This window comes from Camelus ferus, chromosome 33 (assembly GCF_009834535.1).
Source record: "Camelus ferus isolate YT-003-E chromosome 33, BCGSAC_Cfer_1.0, whole genome shotgun sequence".
NCBI classification, from domain to species: domain Eukaryota; kingdom Metazoa; phylum Chordata; class Mammalia; order Artiodactyla; family Camelidae; genus Camelus; species Camelus ferus.
This window is the reverse complement of record NC_045728.1, coordinates 10,620,342-10,639,941: the sequence shown is the minus strand read 5'-3', so window position 1 is coordinate 10,639,941 and position 19,600 is coordinate 10,620,342. Positions and strand designations below refer to the sequence as shown.

Below are 19,600 nucleotides of genomic sequence, written 5' to 3'. Positions count from 1 at the left end.
AATGTTCCATTAGCTCCCATTCTCCATTGATCACATTTTTGCCTCACTGAGCATTAACTCCCCAGCACTTGTATGTTGCAGACTTGTGGGTGCTGAGTGGGGTTCTATGGGGTCCACATCAAAAAGGAGGCCCAGGGATGGGAGGCAAGGAGTCCACAGCAGGCAGGGCAGGTATCAAGCAAGGTGCCGTCTGGTTTTACCTGTGTGAAGCCTGGCAGGGGCTACCCCAGGGCTGGGAGCAGCAAAGGGTTTTGAAACCAGACACAGGCGAGGTTGAAAGGATGGACAGTGGTACAAAACCAGGGCCGATGAAGAGATGAGGGACCAGGGGATTGTTGGCCAAGTGGGGGTGCCCGCCTCATTGTGGGGAACAGCTATACTCCACCCCTGGCTAATTGCTAGGCCTGATTTTTTTTTTTCAAGGAAGCTAGTTATCTGAGTTTGCTTTTAAAATGGACAACACATTCAGATTTAAAACATAATGAGGGCCGACATCGTGCAGGTTCAAGAAAACGTGTCTGAATATGATGCAGAGTCGAGAAAACATACCCGAATATTGCCCATGGGCCCAGCAGTTTGTGACTTCTGATCTGCTCATCTTATGAGATGGGAGCCAGGAGAGGAACGGGACAGAGCTGGGCCTCGAGCTGGTCTCCTGGGTCCCAGACCAGTGCTCCATTCTTTATTTTTGGAAGTCATGCCTTAGCACTTATGGCCTCTTCCACCTGGAGGCAGGCGTCCCACCTGTCCAGGACCTACCTGCACAGGGGGGAGTTTATCCATCGCCTCCTGCCCCTCCCTGGGACTGCCCCTTGGCATCAAGTAGGTGCCAGGTACTCCAGTCCCAGTGATTCTTGGCCTTGTTGGCCTTGCTAATGAGATGGAGCCAGTGGATCCCCACCGCACTGCCAACCTGGGGCCCGGGGCCCATCAATCCTGCCTCCCCATTGCTGGGTACGCCCCGAGTGACGGATGGGGGACCATGGTTATGAATCATCTCCCTTACCCTTCCCCATCTCCGAGCCAGCTTCACGGAGCCAGGAAGATGAATGTCTGCAGGATCTCACCTGCTCTCTTGAATAATTTCCCTTTAAAAGAGGCCACTTATCAGTAATTCATTACTCGCCTTTGTTAGCATAAACAAGGCCTGGGGAGTGGGGAGGGGGAGGAGACACTGCCCACTCCTCTCTGCAGCTGCCACTTCAGGCTCTGTCACCCCCGTCACAAGGATTGGCCTCCAGCCTCAGTGCTGCCTTCCTACCGTGGAGAAAAGCAAAGACAGGGTCTTAGGGAGAGCTGCTCCAGCTGGTGGCACCCACTCTGGCAGATGGCATACAGCTGTTTCTGGTGACATCTGGATGAGCACAATCAGCTCCAGTTGACGGTTTCTTTTAATCTTGAATTAAGTGTCACATGTTGCCTCTTTCTTTTATGGCCCATATACACCCCTGTCTGTGTTGTCTATTACTACAGAATAAGATATTGCTGGCCGGGGACCACTTCTTTGAAAGCCAGGCTCACCCCTCTGCAGTGTCTGTCTGTTGGCAGGAGCGTGGAAGGTACCCGGCGCAGGAGGGCTGAACCTGAGAAGGATGAACACCCCAGTCATGAAACGAGGAGGTCAACCCGGGCCTGGTGGTTCTACCCCCGCCCCCCCCACCCCGGGTCCTTCTTGGCAGGGGTACGTGTGACACTGGGATGGGTACTTGGAGGTGGGGGTGATTTCTGCCATAGGTGTGTGTTAAATGGGCGATGCCAGGGAGGTGCCCTGGGGGCTGAGAACCAGCAGGAACCAGGACAAGGGGCCAGAGAGGCAGAAGCAAAGAAGACAAGAAGAGGATAGCAGATTTCAGCTTAGTTTGTCCCCTGGTTAAGGACTATGGCTAACTTTTTTATGCCACCACTAGGGGACCAGGAAGAAGAGATTTTCCTCAGGACTTTGTTCCTAAGATCCAAGTCTTTTTCTCATTTCTCACATCTAACGGTATCTCGTCTGGTGATGAGCGTGGCAACGCCGCGTAGGCCATTCAAGGACACGATTTTTATAGCTGTCCCCATCCCCTATCCATCCTCCTGCAGCTACAGAGACATCCTGAAGTCATAAATCTGATCATGCCACCCCCTTGATTAAAACCCTTGAATGGCTTCCCACTGCCTTTAGGGACCTGAGCATGGCCTGTAGCTTGTCCTGGCCTCTGCCCATCCTTGACCCTCATCCTGCTCCCCTCCCTCTCACTCAGGTCCTCTTTCAGCTTCCAGGGAGTCTCCTGCCTCTTCCTACCCCAGGTCCTTTGCACTTACGAACCCCTCTACCTAGAATGCCTCCCCAGCGGACCCCTACCTCAGTCTCCTATTTAGTTAACTCTGATTTATCTGCCAGGCCCTAGCTTGGGTCTTGGGGGAAGCCCCCCAGGGAGGCTCCCTCGCGGCTGCTCCAGACTAGATTGGACGTGCGCACTCTGCATGGCACCTCACCTCCCCCTTGACTCGGTGCGTTTAGTGATCTGCTTAACATCCATTCTCCCACTAGACCCTGTGTCTGCAAGATGAGCGACCACGTCCTGTTCTCTGTGCCTTCCCCAGCAGTTAGCACAGAGATGGCCACGGAAGGGCCCTGCGTGGAAGGACTGAAGGAGAGAGCGAGTGCATACAAGGGAGTACCTGGCCCCTCTGCACAGCCGGTCTCCCTGCAAACTCCCCTCACCCAGCCTCTGCCATCTCCAGCCTCTGGCTCTTCCTCCATCATTGGAGGTCCCCGTCCTCTGCTCTGACTCCCTCAGCTACAGCCCATCTTTCTGGTCTCTGGAAGTGGAAGGTCCTGGCTCTGACCTCAAGCTCACCTCCTCTCTGGCTTTTGGGTGAAATGGCTCTGTTTCAGGCCCAGGGAGCCCAGCCTCCCTGGCCTTTTCCTCAGTGGAAAGTTGTGTCTCAACCTCCCTCAGGAGCTCCAGGACCCCCAAGCCCCACTTCCCAACCCTAACCCCTCCTCAGGGGAAAGCCCAGAGCACACTGCCCATAGCTGACCCTTCAGACCCTACCTGGGGGTCACAGTCTCATCTCAGACAACAGCAGTTTAGATTAAACAATACAGCACATTTGCAATTCAGTTGCTGCTCCATCCTTCTGTCTCGGGTGGCCTGAAGCGAGACACAAATCCAGCATAATTTTAGGGAGGTTTGGGGAGGTTTGCCACAGGACGGTGGTATAATGACTGGAGTCCTTGCTGCCAGAGGCCAGCTGTCCAGTGGTGGACATTAATACCCTTTCTCTGGGAACCTGAGAGCATTTCTGTGACATTATTTGCATAGATTTGCATACCCAATGCCACCATCTATCCCAGGGTCTGCAACCTCTGGCTGGGGAGCCAAGCTGGCCAGCAGCTGGTTTTCTTTGGCAGGCAGCCTGGCAGTCCCCCCATCCCGGCTGTCCTTACCGTGGACACGGCTGCAGCAGCCTCCCACCCGCACTGGCCCCTCAGAACAGAAGCTCTGCTTCTTAATCATCAACAGTCAGCCAGACGAGGCTGCTTCTCAGCGGCTCAGTGGCTTCTCATACCTCCCTCCCTACTCAAGGCCAGGTGTGCAGTCAGTCCTGCTCCCACCCCAAGAGAAAAAGCCTCGGGGAGCTGGCTTTTGTTCATTCATTCATTCAATAGACTGATTGAGCATTTCCTAGGTGCCAGGTGCCATGCTAGGGACTGGGGATATAAAGCAAGTGGAGGCGACATTCTGAGATGCTGTCTCCCTCACTCACCATGCCTGGGGCTCCAAAAACCTAGAGCTGCTTCTCCTTGTGGTCCTCACTCTCCCATCCCTTGAACTGGACCTGAGGTTTCAGCGCTTGGCCCGCCATCGGCTCCAACTTCAGCACCACCCCTATGCCTGAGGGCCCACTGTTGGTGACACCCTGGACCTCTCCCAGCAGGGAAAGGGCCCTTCCTCTTTGGGGGACAATGAACATGGAGCTGCTGGTCACACCCTAATGGGCTTCCTGGGGAGGCTCCTGCACCTTGTACCTGAAAGGAGATTCTCACTCCAGTGGTCAGGTTGAGGTCTCAATAATGTTATTTCCTTTATTGGTTTCCGATCCAAACATGTGAAAGGCAGATGGGGCAGCAAAGAGAAAAAAAATGACAGCTAGGTCACATGGATGAAACAGAAGATTAGTGGTGGGAAAGCCAAGTTCCAAACTGGGTCTATCCTGGGGGACTTCAGGGGGACTCTGATCACGGCCCAGCCTCTGAGCAGGGTTGTCTTTTGCCAGTTCCCAAGAGGCCAGGAGTCCAGACAACAGTCCGAAGGCTTGAGCAGGCAAGGGCAGTCTCCCGGCCCTAGTTCTGCAAAGGCAGAGGCATTGTCAGTATCTTTCCTCTTGGTGGTCTCTTCTCCTGTTCCCTGCTGCTGTCGGTGGTCTCTGAGTTCTCTCACTCCTCTGGGCTGACAGCCTCACTTTTCTAGGCCACTTCCCCCTCCACCCTCATACAGTGACCCAAGTCCGGTAAGCCACCACATCCTGCCCTGTCCTCCGTCTATGCCACCGTACTGGGATGACCTCTCACGGGCACTATTACTACAGCCTCTTAGTCTCCCTGTCCTTTGATCTAATTTATCCACAGCCAGATTAAAATTCCTAAAACGAAATCCAATCAGGACCTCCATCATTCAAAAATGTTTAATGTTTCCCTAAGACTCATAGAATAAAGTCACTTTTCACTCTTGTGCCATCATTTTTTGTTTTTCTGCGGTACCTAGCACAGCACCTACTACAGGGAATAAAAATGATGGCTTACATTTTGGCATAATTGCAATGTGCTAAACACTCTTATAAGGGTTTTATATGTATTGCTTCCATTCAGCAGCCCTGGGTGGAAGCTACTATTATTACATTTTACAAACAAGTGAACAAAGTCATAACATAGTGAAGGAGCTTGCCCGAAGTCTCAGAGCCAGTAAATGGTGAAGCTGGGATTTGAGCTCTTGTGTTCTGACCGCAGAACCCACACTTCCAGGCACCACCTAGGTTTCAGGCACCTCCTAGATGTATAGCTAACATATGTCATACGAATCAATACGTGCATTCCAGAACCAATAAATTCAAAAAATGAGTGAATGAATGAGATTACTCCACACCTTGGGTCATCACACAAATGTACTGATGCCTTCTAAAATGGTTTTATTCTGACACCTGAAACTAATGTAATACTGTTAAGCCAATTATATTTCAATAAAAAATTAAAAAATAGTTTGGGTCTGCCTTCTTGAGTAGAGACAGTGTGACATAATGGTTAAGGACATGAGCTGTGGAGTCAGGGCTGGGTTTGAATCCTGATGCTATCATTTATTGGCTTTGTGGGCTTAGGCAAATAATTTAAGCTCTGCAAGCCTCCATTCCACATCGGAAAATGGAAATCCTCATGGCACTTATGGTGGGTGAAATGAAAGCATATATATACAGCCCATCACACTGCGCTTAGCGCACAGGAGGACTCATTTCCTATGGGAGGCTGTTCCTTGTTCCCATCACTCCTGTGGACGGTCTGAGCAAGAGTGTTGAAAAGTGCAGAGTGCTTTGTTTTCTGTTGGCTGGAGCCAGCGGGCATGACGGTGATCTGGAGTGAAGGAGCAGAAACCTGACGCTCCGGGTGCAGAGGGGCTGGAGGAGGAGGGTGATCCTCCAGGTCCAGGGTGGGGCTACAGCTTTGAAGGTGATAAACAGTAGGAGGCAAGCACCCAGGACCCGCTTATACAAAGAGGGTTCTGCAAAGGTAGCTTCACTTTCCTTCCTCTGTTGAATGTGAAACATGATGAGAATGGATGGAGTCATTTTTTAAACCATGGAGCACTGCGAACACATTGGTAATATTTTTCTCCTGGGCCATGGGTAGTATTTTTTCTTTTTTTCAGATTCTTAGCTATTTAGTGAACACAGGCTATCTTCCACCAAATGTAATTTTGTGGATGGAAACATTTAAAAATGTTCTGCTCTGGTCAAATCTGTAATGGCTATTTTTCTCTATTGATAACTTCTCCTTTCAGTGGTTCACTGCCAAGAAACCTCACCTGGAGGCCAGGACTGTCTGTAATAGCAAGTCCAAGATGAGCATTGCAGCTTGAATCCTTTTCTCCCAGGCGGTAAGCTGCCTGGGAGCAAGGACTGGGTCTCCCTCGTCTCTCATCTCAAGGGACTGGCAGGGTGTCTGACACAGGTGGGCCCTTCAGGGACAGCATTGGGGATTCTGGGTCTGGAGCTCTACCACTTGCTGTATGAACTTGGGGGAAGTTATTGCATGCCTTTGGGTCTCAGTTTTCTCATCTGTAAAATGGGACTAATCCCAGTAACTTCTTTTTATAAGGTGAGTGTGCTGATTTCTCCCTCCCTCCCTCCCTCTCTCTCTCTCCTTCCTCACTCTCTTTCCCATCAAACTGAGCCCAGATAGTGGGTTTGGGAAGAAAAATCCCATGTGTTCATAGAGCACCCTGCAGTCTACAAGCCCCTCTCAAATATGTTATCTCATTTGTTTCTGAACAAAATAAATATTAGCAACTCCATCTTCCAGATGTGGAGACTGAGCTTAAAGACCTGGCCAGGACCACAGAGTGAGCAGTTAGCAGAGCTGGGACTCAATCCAGGTTTTCTGACACCAAGACTAGATTCCTCTGGATGAAAAGAAACTAAGCAGTGGTTCTAAAGTAAATGGCACTTGCTCGGGCTGGGTCTAACACAGCTCTCAGATAGCCCATCAGGTCAGACGGGAAGAAGTCAGTCAGACTGGGTGTTTGACATCGAGGGAAGCAAACATCCAGTTAAGAGGCTGAATTTTCCCTTTTTCCTCAGGCTGCTTTTGGTGGCAGGGATGAGGGGGGCAGCTGATGGAGGAGGAGGCTCAGTTTGATGTTCATCAAGAAAGAGCTGTGGGTATGTCTGCGAGTGACCTCTGTGGATCCGCTGCCTCCGGGTTCTGGGTCCTCTGAGATGAGTCGGTGAGGGAGGGGCCGCTCACTGAGGGATTTCCCTGTGCCAGGAGTGTCCCCGTGTGTGAGGGTCGCTCACCACCTCAACCACTTTCTAAAGAGATAAGACAATCACTGCTATTCTCTTTTCCCATTTTTAGGATGGAGAAACTGAGGCTTGTACTGTTCAAGGTCATGCAGCTAATAAGGAATGGCGCTGAGATTCAAAAGCACAGCTGTCTCATTTCAAAGTCCATTTTCTTTCCACTCAGCTAAATGAGGTGGCACCGGGGACAGCAGAAAGAGATAGGAGGCTTGGGGAGGGGAAGTTAGGAGTAGAAGGAGGGAGGCCCTGAGCGAAATATCAATTAAGAGAACCAAGTTATATAGAAAACCATTTCCACGGTGAGACAAAAGGCTATTTTTCTCTTTTTATTTATTCTAGCCTGCGTGTTTCTTATTGTGATAGCTGGTCTCCAGTGATGCCTGCTAGCATTCACGCCCTTGGGTTGTCCCTCCCCATGAATCTGAGCTTGCCCTTAACTTGCTTTTGACCAGTGAATTATGGTGGGTGTGATGCCAAGTGACCTCTGAAGCTGAGTCATAAGCAGACTTGCAGATTCCTCTGAGCCTCTTGGAGTGCTCCCTCTGGGGGAAGCCAGCCACCTTGTAGGTGGTCTGAGCCCCCGAGTCTGCCATGCTGTGAGGAGGCCCAAGCTGGCTGTGTGGAGAAGCCTAGCCGGTCCCCAGCTGTTCCAGCCTTCCTGACCAAGACACCAGACACGTGACTGAAGGAACCGTCTGGGATGGCCAACTCCATCCAGCCTCCATCTGATGGTAACTGTGCGAGAGGCCCCAGCAAAAGCCATCCAGTTGTTTGCTCAACACACAGAACTATGAAGCTAATAACAAATTGTTTTAAGCTGCTAAATTGTCCTTTGGGTGAGATGTGATAAACGCTTGCCATCAATCTCCATGCATCTCAACAACTTTCTCGACCTGGAGAAGTTCAAGGACGCCCTGCATGGCTGCTCCACAGCCCTCAGCTGGACCTGGTCCTCTGCGCCCTGAGAGCCAGCCCTCTGCCAAGGGCCCCAAGTTTGCTTCCTGGTTCTTCCACACCAGCCGTGTGACGTCAGACAGGTCAGGGCCCTCTCTATGCCTAATTTTTCTTATCCACACAATTAGGTTGTGGAGTCAATGGGCATTAAAAACTCGCCCACTTCTCTGACTTGTGAAGTAACACTCTCCTGAGAAATGAACTTACCAGCCCCGAGGTGCATCCTTTCTCGTTCTGCAGTAGAAAGGAGCTCCTCCTGGCTGTTTCTGGGCTTTAGAAGGGGCCCTGTGGATGCCACGTATCTCCAGACACCCAGCGGGTCTGCGAAGGGCCAGGAGTGCAGGGCGGGTACCCAGGTTCCCAGCCCCCTGCCGCCTCAGCCGATTTCCAGCACCCCAGCTGTAAGACCCAGGTGGTCCTGGACTCCTAGCTCTCCCGGAGCAGGGGAGCCCCCGCCTGCAGGGAAGAGGGAGCTTCTGAGAGGAGCAAGCTTCTGGGGTGGCTGTGAAGTGTCTGGTGACAATATTTGTGTCTAAAAATACAGCAGCCGAGAACCAGTTAATTACAGCCTCTGGAGTCATTCATAACTTGGCGTGTCCCCGTCATACCTGCGTTCTCCCAGCATGCCTAAGCAGCAGCCACGAAGGAGGCCACTTGTAGGTGAAAAGCCAGTCAGGAGCGCCGAGGACTAGGCCTCCAGTCCAGCCATCCCTCTGCCCCGGGAGCCCACTGGTACCTGGTGTGGAGCTGGCCCTGTGAATGAAGTACAAGGGAGTGAGAGTGTTGGAATCAGCTGAACCCCCCCCCACACACACACACAGAGATGCCCTTGGCCACTGGCCCCTCAGAAGTCCATTCAGCCCTGCTGGGACCCACCAAAGGTCAGCGGTGCAGGTGTAAGCAAGCTCATGATGGTCATTTTTTCAGGAGAGAAGCTCAGGGCCCAGGCATTCAGTGCTGGGAGGGCTTCTCCCCTGGGGAGGTGGCCGCGTCCCAAGGCTCTGGCCAGGACCTCTGCTGGGCTGGAACCTGGACTCAGCAGGCGCTGGGAGGACCCCACACCTCCCTGCTCTGGACCCTCCTCTCTCCCAGGCCCTCTCAGATGATTCGAGTCTCTTCTACCAGGAGGAAGAGTGTGACCCAAGGTTGCGGGGAGGACTGAATGCTCTAAATGCTCCCCTGGCCCAGTCCCTACTGCCCCCTGTGCCCCCGTTCCTGCCTGAACACTCACAGTGGACAAAAGTTGTGGCGAAAGTGGGAGAAGGAATCCTGCCTGGGGGGCTCCCTAGTCCAGGCAGAGCGATTTTTTTTTTTTAAATCAGGAAGGTATTTTGAAAGTACAAGGCTTAACTAACATTTGGATAGTGCATTCCACCCGGCAAAGTGCTGTCACTTACGTAGTGCTGTGTGGTTCCCGTATTAATTAGACAAGATAGTATTTATTATTAAGTCCACTTTATAGATAATTAAACTGAGATTTAGAGATGCGAAGTCATTATCCCAAGGTTGCCCAAGTAATGACGAGCCTTGAACTCAAGGCTCAATCTCAGCTCCAGGAATCTTCCTGCTGAGTCGGCAGACCCAGCTTCCTCCTCCCAGGCCCACCTTCAAAGCTTGGATAGCGAGCTGTGGCAGGTCCCAGAGTGTCAAACATGCCACACTTGTTCCTCGCTCCATACAGCCCAGAAGTCAACCTAAATCCAACCCTGTCTGGCTTCTGAAATACATTTTAATCTCATGCTGAATCGGAATCTATTAGCCTTTGACCTGCAAGAAATAAGTCAGAGCCTAAGAGAAAGCAGGCAACGAGAGAATAAGCAGGGAGTAAAATGTAGCGGTTTTCCAGAGCAGGGAGTGTCTGCTTGCCGGTCAGCACCTCCTGTGCACCTGGGCCAGGTCAGCGGGAGCTCCCGGGGGCCGAGAGAGCACCGGGCTGGCCTCTGGCTGCGAGAAGCCGGCCTGGGACAGGGCCTGACAGCGCATCCTCACATCCGTCCCCAGCCGCAGGCAACGAGAGAATAAGCAGGGAGTAAAATGTAGCGGTTTTCCAGAGCAGGGAGTGTCTGCTTGCCGGTCAGCACCTCCTGTGCACCTGGGCCAGGTCAGCGGGAGCTCCCGGGGGCCGAGAGAGCACCGGGCTGGCCTCTGGCTGCGAGAAGCCGGCCTGGGACAGGGCCTGACAGCGCATCCTCACATCCGTCCCCAGCCCTGCACCCAGGAGAGCAGCAGCGACTGAGAGACAGGCCGTTCTGCACTTTCTTCCTAATCACCGCCGGGCATGATTGAGCACCTTGACATTCTCTAGAGAAAGTTCAGCTCAGCGGCGACTCAGGGTACTGCATGATGAATGAGGTTTATGTGGAATCCCAGAATCACAGAAATTAGGGATGAAAAAGGACACTGAGGTCCGAGGCAGCCGGTCCTCGGGGGCTGCGCCATAGGTTCTTCTCCGTAATAGACTCTCCCTTATTCCTGCAGCCTGACCTACTGCCTCCCTGAAGGCCACTCTTCACTGTTTCCAGAGAAGACATTGTTTATAGAAATGAGAGGTCTGTGCATATCCCTGCATGATTTGCTTTGAAATTTATTAATCATTCAAAAGCCGGTGAAGAGGGGAAAGCCGAGAATTTAAAGTCACTCATAGGCAGCATGCCTGAGCAGGGAAGGGAGGAGGCTGGAGCCCTCTGGAGCTGGCTGTAGCTCTGAGGCAGTGTGGAGTGTATCTGACCACTTACTTGCTGTGTAACCTCTGGCAAAATTTTAACCTCTCTGAGCCTCAGTTTCCTCATCTGTAAAATGGGAGCTAATGTTGCCAATACACAGGGCTTTTGGAAAATTAGGGGAATTGATGTAGGAAGAGCATCTCACTTTGTGGCTGGCCCAACAATTATGCCTCAAATTATTATTATCTTTACTCTTCCCTCTTCAAATCCATCTCCCTGTTTATGAAACAGAGCTTAAGCAGGTTTTTTAGCCAGTGGGCTTCATCCACTCAGCATTCCACCAAGATTTGCAGAGCCACTCCTGCATGTCACGCTCACAGGTCGTGATGACCAGGACAGGGTTTCTAACTTCGCTGAGCTTACTGTCTTTGTGGGTTTCCCAGAGGAAGGGTGCTAAGAGGTTAACAAGGCTGCTTCTCATCTGATCTGATAGTTCTCCTGCACAGGTTGGGACCCTGTGACTCCTTGGGGACATAAGAGTGGTCATAGAAACAGGATGGCATTCCGCAGACAATGAAGGATATGGTGGTGCAGTCTCTCCCCTCCCAGGGGCACGATCCAGCCCCATCTCATCCCACCCGGCTCCCCATGGGTCCAAGGTCACTGTCTTCACTGGCTGCGCCTGTGCTGCACACACACACACACACACACACACACAGACACACACACACACACACAAACACACACACAGCATCTAACAGCATCTAAATCAGTCACTCTCAACCCTGCTGCACATTCGTGGTCCCTATGGATGGCTGACACCTAAACCACACCCACGTCAGTTGAGTCAGAATGTCTGGGGGTGAGACCCAGGCAGTAGAATTATTTCCATTGCCCCAGGCTGAGACCCAGTGCTCTGAGCAGACGTAGCTGTGAGGGGAAAGGGCACTGGACTCCTGCCCTTCACTGATTTTTTGGTATCACTGGACAGCCTCAGTATCCCTGTCTGGGCAAAGAATGTACCGACGCCTCCCTCACTAGTCTGCAGAGAGGGTGCGAGAAGGCTTCGTGAGAGCGCTTTGAGGAGGCCTACCCAGTGAGGGGTCTTGGTCCTGGGACCCTCCTGGCTGAGGCTGGCTGGGGAGAAGGAGAGGCGGGGGGCGGTGGGTGTGAATGTTTCCATGGGGGCAAAGCTAAGTGCTGAACGCACAAGGGTTTGCTCTGCTGAGGGGGCGCCAGGGGGCTCACCTTGGTGACTGTCCCATGCAGAAACCCCTGTCTCACCCTGACAATTGTCCTGAAGCTGAACCGTCAGCCTGGCACCTCGGCTCCCCCACCCTCCCTCATCCTTTCTCTCCTCCAGCCGGCCAGAGTCCTGCTATCTCTAGACACTGCATTTCCAATACCTTCTGCCCAATAAACATTTGGTGCTGGCAGGTGTCAAGGTTTGAAAGGGGCCTATATTAGTCACTGAGAGATGCACACCTGCCAAGAGCCCAGCCAAAGTCCTTCAGAGGGGCCTGGAGGGGAGCTGGACCGGCTGGGGGTGCTCTCCGTGGGCCAGCGTGCTGAGGACTGAGGAGAGGCCTCAGCCCACCTGACGGCGCAGGGAGCCCTCCCTGTGGGCTCAGGCCGGAGCTGGCATCGCGAGGGGCCACGGAGACAGTATAGAATGGTGCCTGACCTCACCTCCTTGGTAACCTATATTGGGAGTGACACACACCAGGCTTTAAAATGCTTGCAAAGCAACATAGAGACAAGTGCAAAGCAGTGAATCAGCGTTGAGGGAGTGGGTGAGGAGAAAAAAATCAGGTGAGAAGCAGACCCGAGAGGTGGGAGAATGGGGTGGGAAGAGCCCCGGGTATGGAGTGAAAGAGGGGGTTTGCCCTACCGGTGGGGAGAGAGTAGACAGAGAAAGAGGGGAGGGGAGGGGAGGGGAGGGGAGGGCAGGGGAGTGGGGAGTATTACATGTAGTAAGAGATGTATTCTTTCATGAAATTTTGTTTCAGTTTTGTGGGGTATGGGCGCATGTGCATGTGTATTTGTTCTGGGCCTTGATATAAAATTGATTTCTTACTGTGAATCACGGTCTAAACAGTGTGTGCATCACAAGAGTCAGAGCTCCGTGTTTGAGATCAGCATGGTGCCTGACGTCGGCCCATGTGACTCGGGCAAAGACACTTTACCCTTCAGAAACTCTCTGTTAGAAAAATGTGAATGACACTCCCTGTCTCAGCCCTTTACCTTCCTGGGTTTGCTGTGCGGCTGAAATAAAACAATATATGTGAAAGTAAACTGAAAATTCCGAATAAGGGTAATCCATTCTCATTAGGGGAAGTCAATCAGAAACCTATTCAGAAGGCGTGAATCTCGATCTGGATTTTGAAGAAGATGATGATGATAATGGTGATCGTGACAGCTGACACTTGGGAAGCGCTTGCTAGGTGCCTGGCACTAATCTATAATGGGACAGAATATGGACCGTGGGTGAGGATGGGGCTGCTCTCATGGCCAGGCCACTGGGACCAAGCTAGGTAAAAAGAAAGCCTGGTTGCTAGGCCAACAGCATGTAACAAGTCACACCAAACAGAAATGGTGAAGTTGGGTGCTGGGTGCCCACTGGCACAGGGACAGCTAACCTGGAGTAAGAACCACCTACACTTGGGTGTTCCCAAAGTCCCCAGCAGAGATGTGCTGAAGTGGCCCATGGGGTTCATTTCCTGCAGGAGAGAGGAGCAGCAGCCTCGCGTTAAAACACGCTGTTGCGTACATGGATGGTAAGGCTATGAATACACTGCATATGTAGATGTTAAAACTATAAAGAAGAGCAAGTAAATGATAAAAAGCAAAACAAACAAACCAGGATGTTATCCCTCAGCAAGTGGGAGATGAATTAGTAGATGTCAATCTACCTTTACCCAGAGTCCATGTTGAGATGTACCAACCTCTCCTGTCCTCAGAAAAATCAGAGGCATTGCTCTGGACAGATGGGCCCATCTGTGACCTTGGAGGCCCCCTTCTTCCTGGCCAGAGGCCCCTGCCAGCTTTGGATGGGCCCATGAACCTGAAATCCCAGACCCTCACTGGAAGGTTGTGATTAGGGAGCCATCGAAGACGTGCTGCAGGAAATTGAAGCTGCCAATCTCCAAGCAATTGGGATTTTTTTTTTTATATTGTGCATTTCATAAGTGTATGGTAAGTGCCAGGGAATCACAGAGGTCCTATGAGTGCTTCGTATTATAAGTCAAATCCTGTTACCGCAAGCACCATTGTAATGCGACTTTCCGGACGACAAAAGCAATTTCCATGTCCTAGTCGACGGCCCACTTATTTCAAACAATATTCAATATGCTGACAGTGATAGCTCCCTTCTCTGAGCACTTCGGCTGGCTGATTGTCCGTCCTGCTCGCTCTGTAACGCACACATGCACCATCTTGTACCATTCACCAGTGTTTGATGCTAATTATTCTTCCCTTCCCATCCAGGAGAGAAGTCCTCAAGGACAGGGCCGGTCCTGCCCTGGGGACCAGCATGCATGGACATGAAGCCTGCTAGGCCTTTGTTGGTTCCTGCGCTAAATGTTTCCTGCTCGCCTCCTACAGGTGTTCTACCAGATATGAGACGACCATGCAGGGAAGATGCAGGTCCTGCTCTCAAGGGGCTCACAGGCTAGCAGAGGGAGCAGACAAGTCAAATGCCATCAGGAGTCAGTATAAGAGGTCCATCCTGTAACAGGCTCAGAGCAGCAATGCATAACTGAAGGGGCCCTGGAAGACTTCCTGGAGGAGGTGACATCTAAAGTTAGACTTGAAAGATGAGTGAGAAGTATCCAGGCAGGTGGGAGAGGGGAAGGCCCACCCAAGGCAGTAGTGGGAGCCAGACTAGAGTTTCAGGTGGATGTTCAACAGACATTATTGCATTTAAGCCTCACATCAACCCTACCATCCCCATTCTACAGACGAGAAAACTGAGGCTTTGAGAAGTTAAATATTTTGCTTAATTAATTTGCATAATCTGAGCATTAGCTGTCATTATTACTATCATAATCATCACTATAGTCCTCAAACTCCAAGTCTAAATTCACCTCTGCTGGACAATTAGGTTTCTGATTAACGGCATCCAATGCCAAGGTCACACTGCTAGTAATGGGATTTGAATGCAGTGCCTGACACTTCAGAGGTGGGAGGACGTCACGGGGAGAGTGGATGGCTCAGTCTGGCCCAGGGCAGGGCAGGAAGGGGTGAGGTGAGCAGAGTAGGGCAGGAGCAACATGAAGGCTGTGAAAAGGCAGCCACCTAAGTGGTCCAGGTGGGGAAGGACACACCAGCCCGTGGCTTTAGAAAGATTCCTCCAGCTTCATTATAAAGGATGTATTCCAGGGGCATGGCTGGAAGCAAGGAGACGTGTTAGGGGCTGTTTTTCTTTTTCCCTTTTTAAAAAAATTATTTATCTGTTGAGGGGAGAGGTAATTAGGTTTATTTATTTATTTCTTGATAGAGGTCCTGGGAGTTGAACCCAGGACATAGTGCACACTAAGCAGGCACTCTACCACTGAGCTCTACCCTCCCCCAGGGGCTATTTTCTCATCTAAGCAAGAGATGTGCGCAGCCTGAATTCAGGCCTCGTGTGCATCAAGAAGTGAAAGATAAGACCATTTTAAGAGGTGGACCAGATGGGACCCCAGCAGGAGAGGCGACTGGGGCAGGCACGGTCGGGCAGGGAAAGGACCCAGTTATAGAGGCTGGCTCTGGGGTATGGGGAGGGTGCAGAAGAGGCAGAAGGAGAGGAGGAGCTCTGGCGGCGGCGTGGTGGGTGTTTGGGTGGCAGGCGATTCTTGGAGCCAGGCGACAATGGCTTGGTGGTTCAGCGGGAGCAGCCCCGTCACTGCAGGTGAAGCACCGCCCCCCCAGGAGGGGGAGGGGGAACATACCTGGCAGGCTGGTTTCCAAATCATCGTCAGGAGTCAGAGGGTTAGGTCTGGATCCCCTTGGGCAGGTTGGGGTGGGAAGTGTTAGGCTTGCAAGTCCGGACTTTCGGGAGTGCCTGAAAGGCTCCACAGGGAAAGACAGATCTGGCCTCATGATGCACCTGGGCCAGCTGATGACCTTCCTGAGGACCAGGGCACCAGTGACTCCATCTGGGGTGGGGGTAGGGGGCTGACATTGCAGCATCCTTGTTCTGAGCTGTTTTACTTCCTTTCCCAGGGCCCAGTCCAGAGGTGGGAATGAACTGAGCACTTGGCAAACACTGGTTAAAACTGGAGTCCACCACCATGTTCCAATTTACATCCCAGCCTCAACTTTTGAAGTCTGTGCTGTTGACACTGGGTGGAGTTTGGAAATTCCTAGAAGGAGACAAAGTGCTCAGGGGAATGATTCTAAAATAGGTCGTGATGCTCCCCAGCCAATATTTTGTGTGTTGTGGGAAGAGAAATATTTCCAGAGATAGTGACATCAGAATGCTACAGGAAAGCTCTAGAGAATTTAATGCCTCTACGCCTATTCTCCCTCTCATTAGGAGAGAGCAGTGGTGTTTTAAATTCTTTAAAGTGGCTCTTCAGTCAAGGAGGAGTTTATAAAAATCATTTCTATGGTAGAGAGGACAGAGGGTGCCAGGCAGCAGCTGGGCGTGGGGTTGAGAGGGCCAAGAAGGGAAGCCAAGGAGGTTGGAGGCAGTTGCTGTTGGATAAACAGGGCAGAGTCCTTAACACCAGGGTTAAACAGAATAGGTTCCCCCACATGCAGCCATAGGTGGCTAAGAAGCCTGGAGCAGGGAGGGGCTCATCAGGCTGATGGCTGGTAAGTCCCCACTGCTGGCCTCTCAAGTCCTCTCAGGGCCAGAACCAGGTATGGTCACCCCTGATCCACGCAGACCTTCTGCAGGCATCAGGGTAAGGAGAACCCTCTGGGCAGATGCAGCTCTGCCCTAGATGCAAGGATCAGCAGGCCAGGCACAGCAGAATCTCAGTACCCACCCCGGCCAGGTGCCCTGGCCCAGCAGTCTAGGGAGAGATGGGGATACATCCTGGTGAACCACTAGAGAGCAGGGCCTGGGCACAAACCTGGAAATCATGCAGCCCAAGAGGAATGAAAACATTTTAAACGGGGGGAAAAAAGTATATTTTAAGATCCAGCAGCAGAGAAGGCTCCTGATTGGCCAAGGCAACACTGAGGCATGGGGTGGGGCACTGGGAAGGCCATAGCAATCTTCTCCCCTCTGCAGCAGGCTGGCACTGGCCAAGAGCTTTTCCATGCTTGGGCTCACAAATCCACAATCGTGAAAGCTGGTGGAGGGGATGTTAGAGAAGAGGGAGCCATGACCCAGAGGTCTCATGACTTGCCCAACTCTCAAAAGGAAGGTGGGAAATGGGACTCAAAATCCAGTCATCTGACTTCAAAACTAACTTTTATCTCAGGCAGCCTCAGTGTGGCAGACTGTCTGCCAAGGTGGCCACCAAAATGTGTCCCAGCCCTGAGTATACCTGCCTCTCTCCATCAAGAGGAGAGGTTTATTTCCCCTCCCCTTGACCTGGGCTGGCCTGGTGACCTAGTGTGGCCAGTGGAATGCAGCAGAGGTGACCCCGTGCCAGGTCCCATCCTAGGATCCAGTAGCCTTGCAGGGACGTGCTGGACCATTGGCTGCCAACAAATCACACAGTTCAGTGGACAGGACGAAGCTGGGCAGCCTTCCAGGCACGCCAGGTGCCCGACATGGTAGTGAAGCCGTTTTGGATGATCCAGCTCCAGCTAAATGCAGCCTCACCTCAGGAATGAGCCAATCTGACACCACATGGACCAGAAGAGCTGCCCAGTGGAGCCCAGCTACCCCAAGGGATCTCTGAAACTAACATCTCTGCTGTTTCCTGTACCACATTGCATCACTGAGACCCCCAGATAGTGCCATCCTCTCCCCTGGGGTCCTGATATTGGAAGGACTTGCCCAGGCTGCCTTCCTGGCTCTGATAACTGAATGACACCCACCAAGATTGATCTATAGTGACTCAGCTGTCACTCGTCATGTCCTGGTTTATCTGGAGAGGCCCTGCTCTGCATCTAGGACCATGCCTGCCCTGCCCCTTCTTCCTCTATGTCCTGTTACCCTTCCCAAGGACAGGGCAGTGCCCTCCTTGAGGACAGACTTAGGGACAATTCTCTACACACAAAGGGTGCTTGGTCAGGATGTTGGTCCCTCGTTCTGCCCGTCTAACTGGCTATTAGGTTAAATGCCCAAATCAGACTCCACTGGAAGCAGCTCTCTAGTGGGTGACTTATTTCTGTGGGATAATTTGATTTCATTTTGTATTTCGCTGTTAGCCAGGAGAGGCTGGTCCTGCTGAATTGAGCAGGCTTTTGCCTTTTGCTGTATTGGCCTTTGCTCCATGGAAGCCATATTAGGAAGCTGAGAGGTTTCAGAACATGCCCCCACCTCTACCCGACCATCTCCTAACTAGCTGTACCTTGTCATGCACGCTGTGGCCCTGCTAATAATATGTCATTGCATAAATTAATTACTAAATGACTCATGTCAATTTCCCTTTCATCAGGAGAGGCAGAGGATAGGCGACTTGGGGGGAGAGAAAAGGACTGTAAATGGAGACACATCTTTTCCATGGAGGAAAAAACGCCACAGGATCTGGGCACTCCCTGCATTTCTGTACCTCCAGCCACCTCAGTGAGCCTCTGTAGGGAGATTTTTCTGAATAATGGAACATTTTCCTGTTTTAATCAGATGCAATTTTGCAAGCAGTTTTTATGATTTAGCAAGTCCATTAAAACTGGCATTTGTTCTGCTCTGACACTCAAAAGGGGCTCCACAGAGCATAAACATTGGAAATTACTTGTAGGGAAAGACAATATTAAAATTCCCCAGCCTGGGCCTGTTGTCTGAGAAATTCTGTTGTCAAGCATCCTGCCAGCTACCATCAGAGGCACTTGAGATATCTGCTGCTTCCTCTTTACACACTAGCTGGGGGCACTGGAACTCAGGCAGCGATAAAGACTGGATGCTGTTCTCCTCAGCACTTTGGGCTTCAGGAGGCAAATGGGTCTTAAAGGGAACTCGCTGGAAGGGCAGGTCACAAAGTGCAAAATCTCAAGGAAGAGGGTGGGTGAACGCACGGCATAAGGGCAAGCCCAGAAATTGCCTTCCTGCCCACAGTGAATGGGAGGGTGTATTAGCACATAATTGAGAAGGTCAGTTTATCAATTTCACTTGGAGTCAGTTCTCAATTATCCATGTACCGACAGGTGACGGGGCTCAAGTGAAAAGTATGCTGAAACTCTCCTACTGCTCGCTCTCTGCTTCCCATCAGGGCCTTCTCTCCCCAGAGAGCCAAACAATAGGAGCAGGCGAGTTTGGGGGAGCATTGCCACTCTCCCAATCAACGTAGGAGCAATAGAAGAATATCACAAAAGGTAAAACCTAGCAGATCAAACTACATACAATTAAGAATTTATGTGAATAACAAACTAATAAAATACTTTCATTAAAAAATGAAGACCGAAAAATATGTGTATTTGCTTCCAACCTTCTAGGCCAAGCATTGTTTTAATAGAAATAATAGATATATAAATTGAAGCAAATATCCTAAGAGTTAAGATGGGGTGGTGGTAAGTGAGGACAACAAACACAAAATCGGTAAAGAATTCACATTAAGAATGACACAATAAGTTTTTTAAAATGGACATCTGTCAGAAAGTGCAACTTGGCTTTTGATGAAAGAAACATGAAGTTAAGATGCTACTTGGACTTGCTGCTCAATGTGGAGGATTGAACATGTGTTTCTTTCCTCTCCCTTCCAAATCCCCACTAAAATGAAAATAAAGAGTAAAAGAAAGGCATAAACTCATAAGAACCCAAAGAACAGGAGAGGAGACAGCAACATAAAAGGACATTGACCAGTTTCCATAAGACGGAGAGCAGGTGG

At 51.2% G+C, this 19,600-nt stretch overlaps 1 protein-coding gene across 3 annotated transcripts in view; it reads left to right on the top strand.

The window, feature by feature from the left end:
* LOC106728513 overlaps nt 1-4,721 on the top strand; it is a 29,518-nt gene extending 24,797 nt beyond the window's left edge. For 2 of the 3 annotated variants that reach the window (XM_032472395.1, XM_032472394.1), the window contains one exon: nt 1,532-1,906. In XM_032472395.1, the coding sequence (XP_032328286.1) occupies nt 1,532-1,843 (312 nt within the window). In that variant the 3' untranslated portion in view covers nt 1,844-1,906. Of the gene's footprint in view, nt 1-1,531; nt 1,907-2,530 lie in introns of those variants that run through there. The other variant, XM_032472396.1, reaches the window with a different exon arrangement.
* Nucleotides 4,722-19,600: the final 14,879 nt, after the last annotated feature.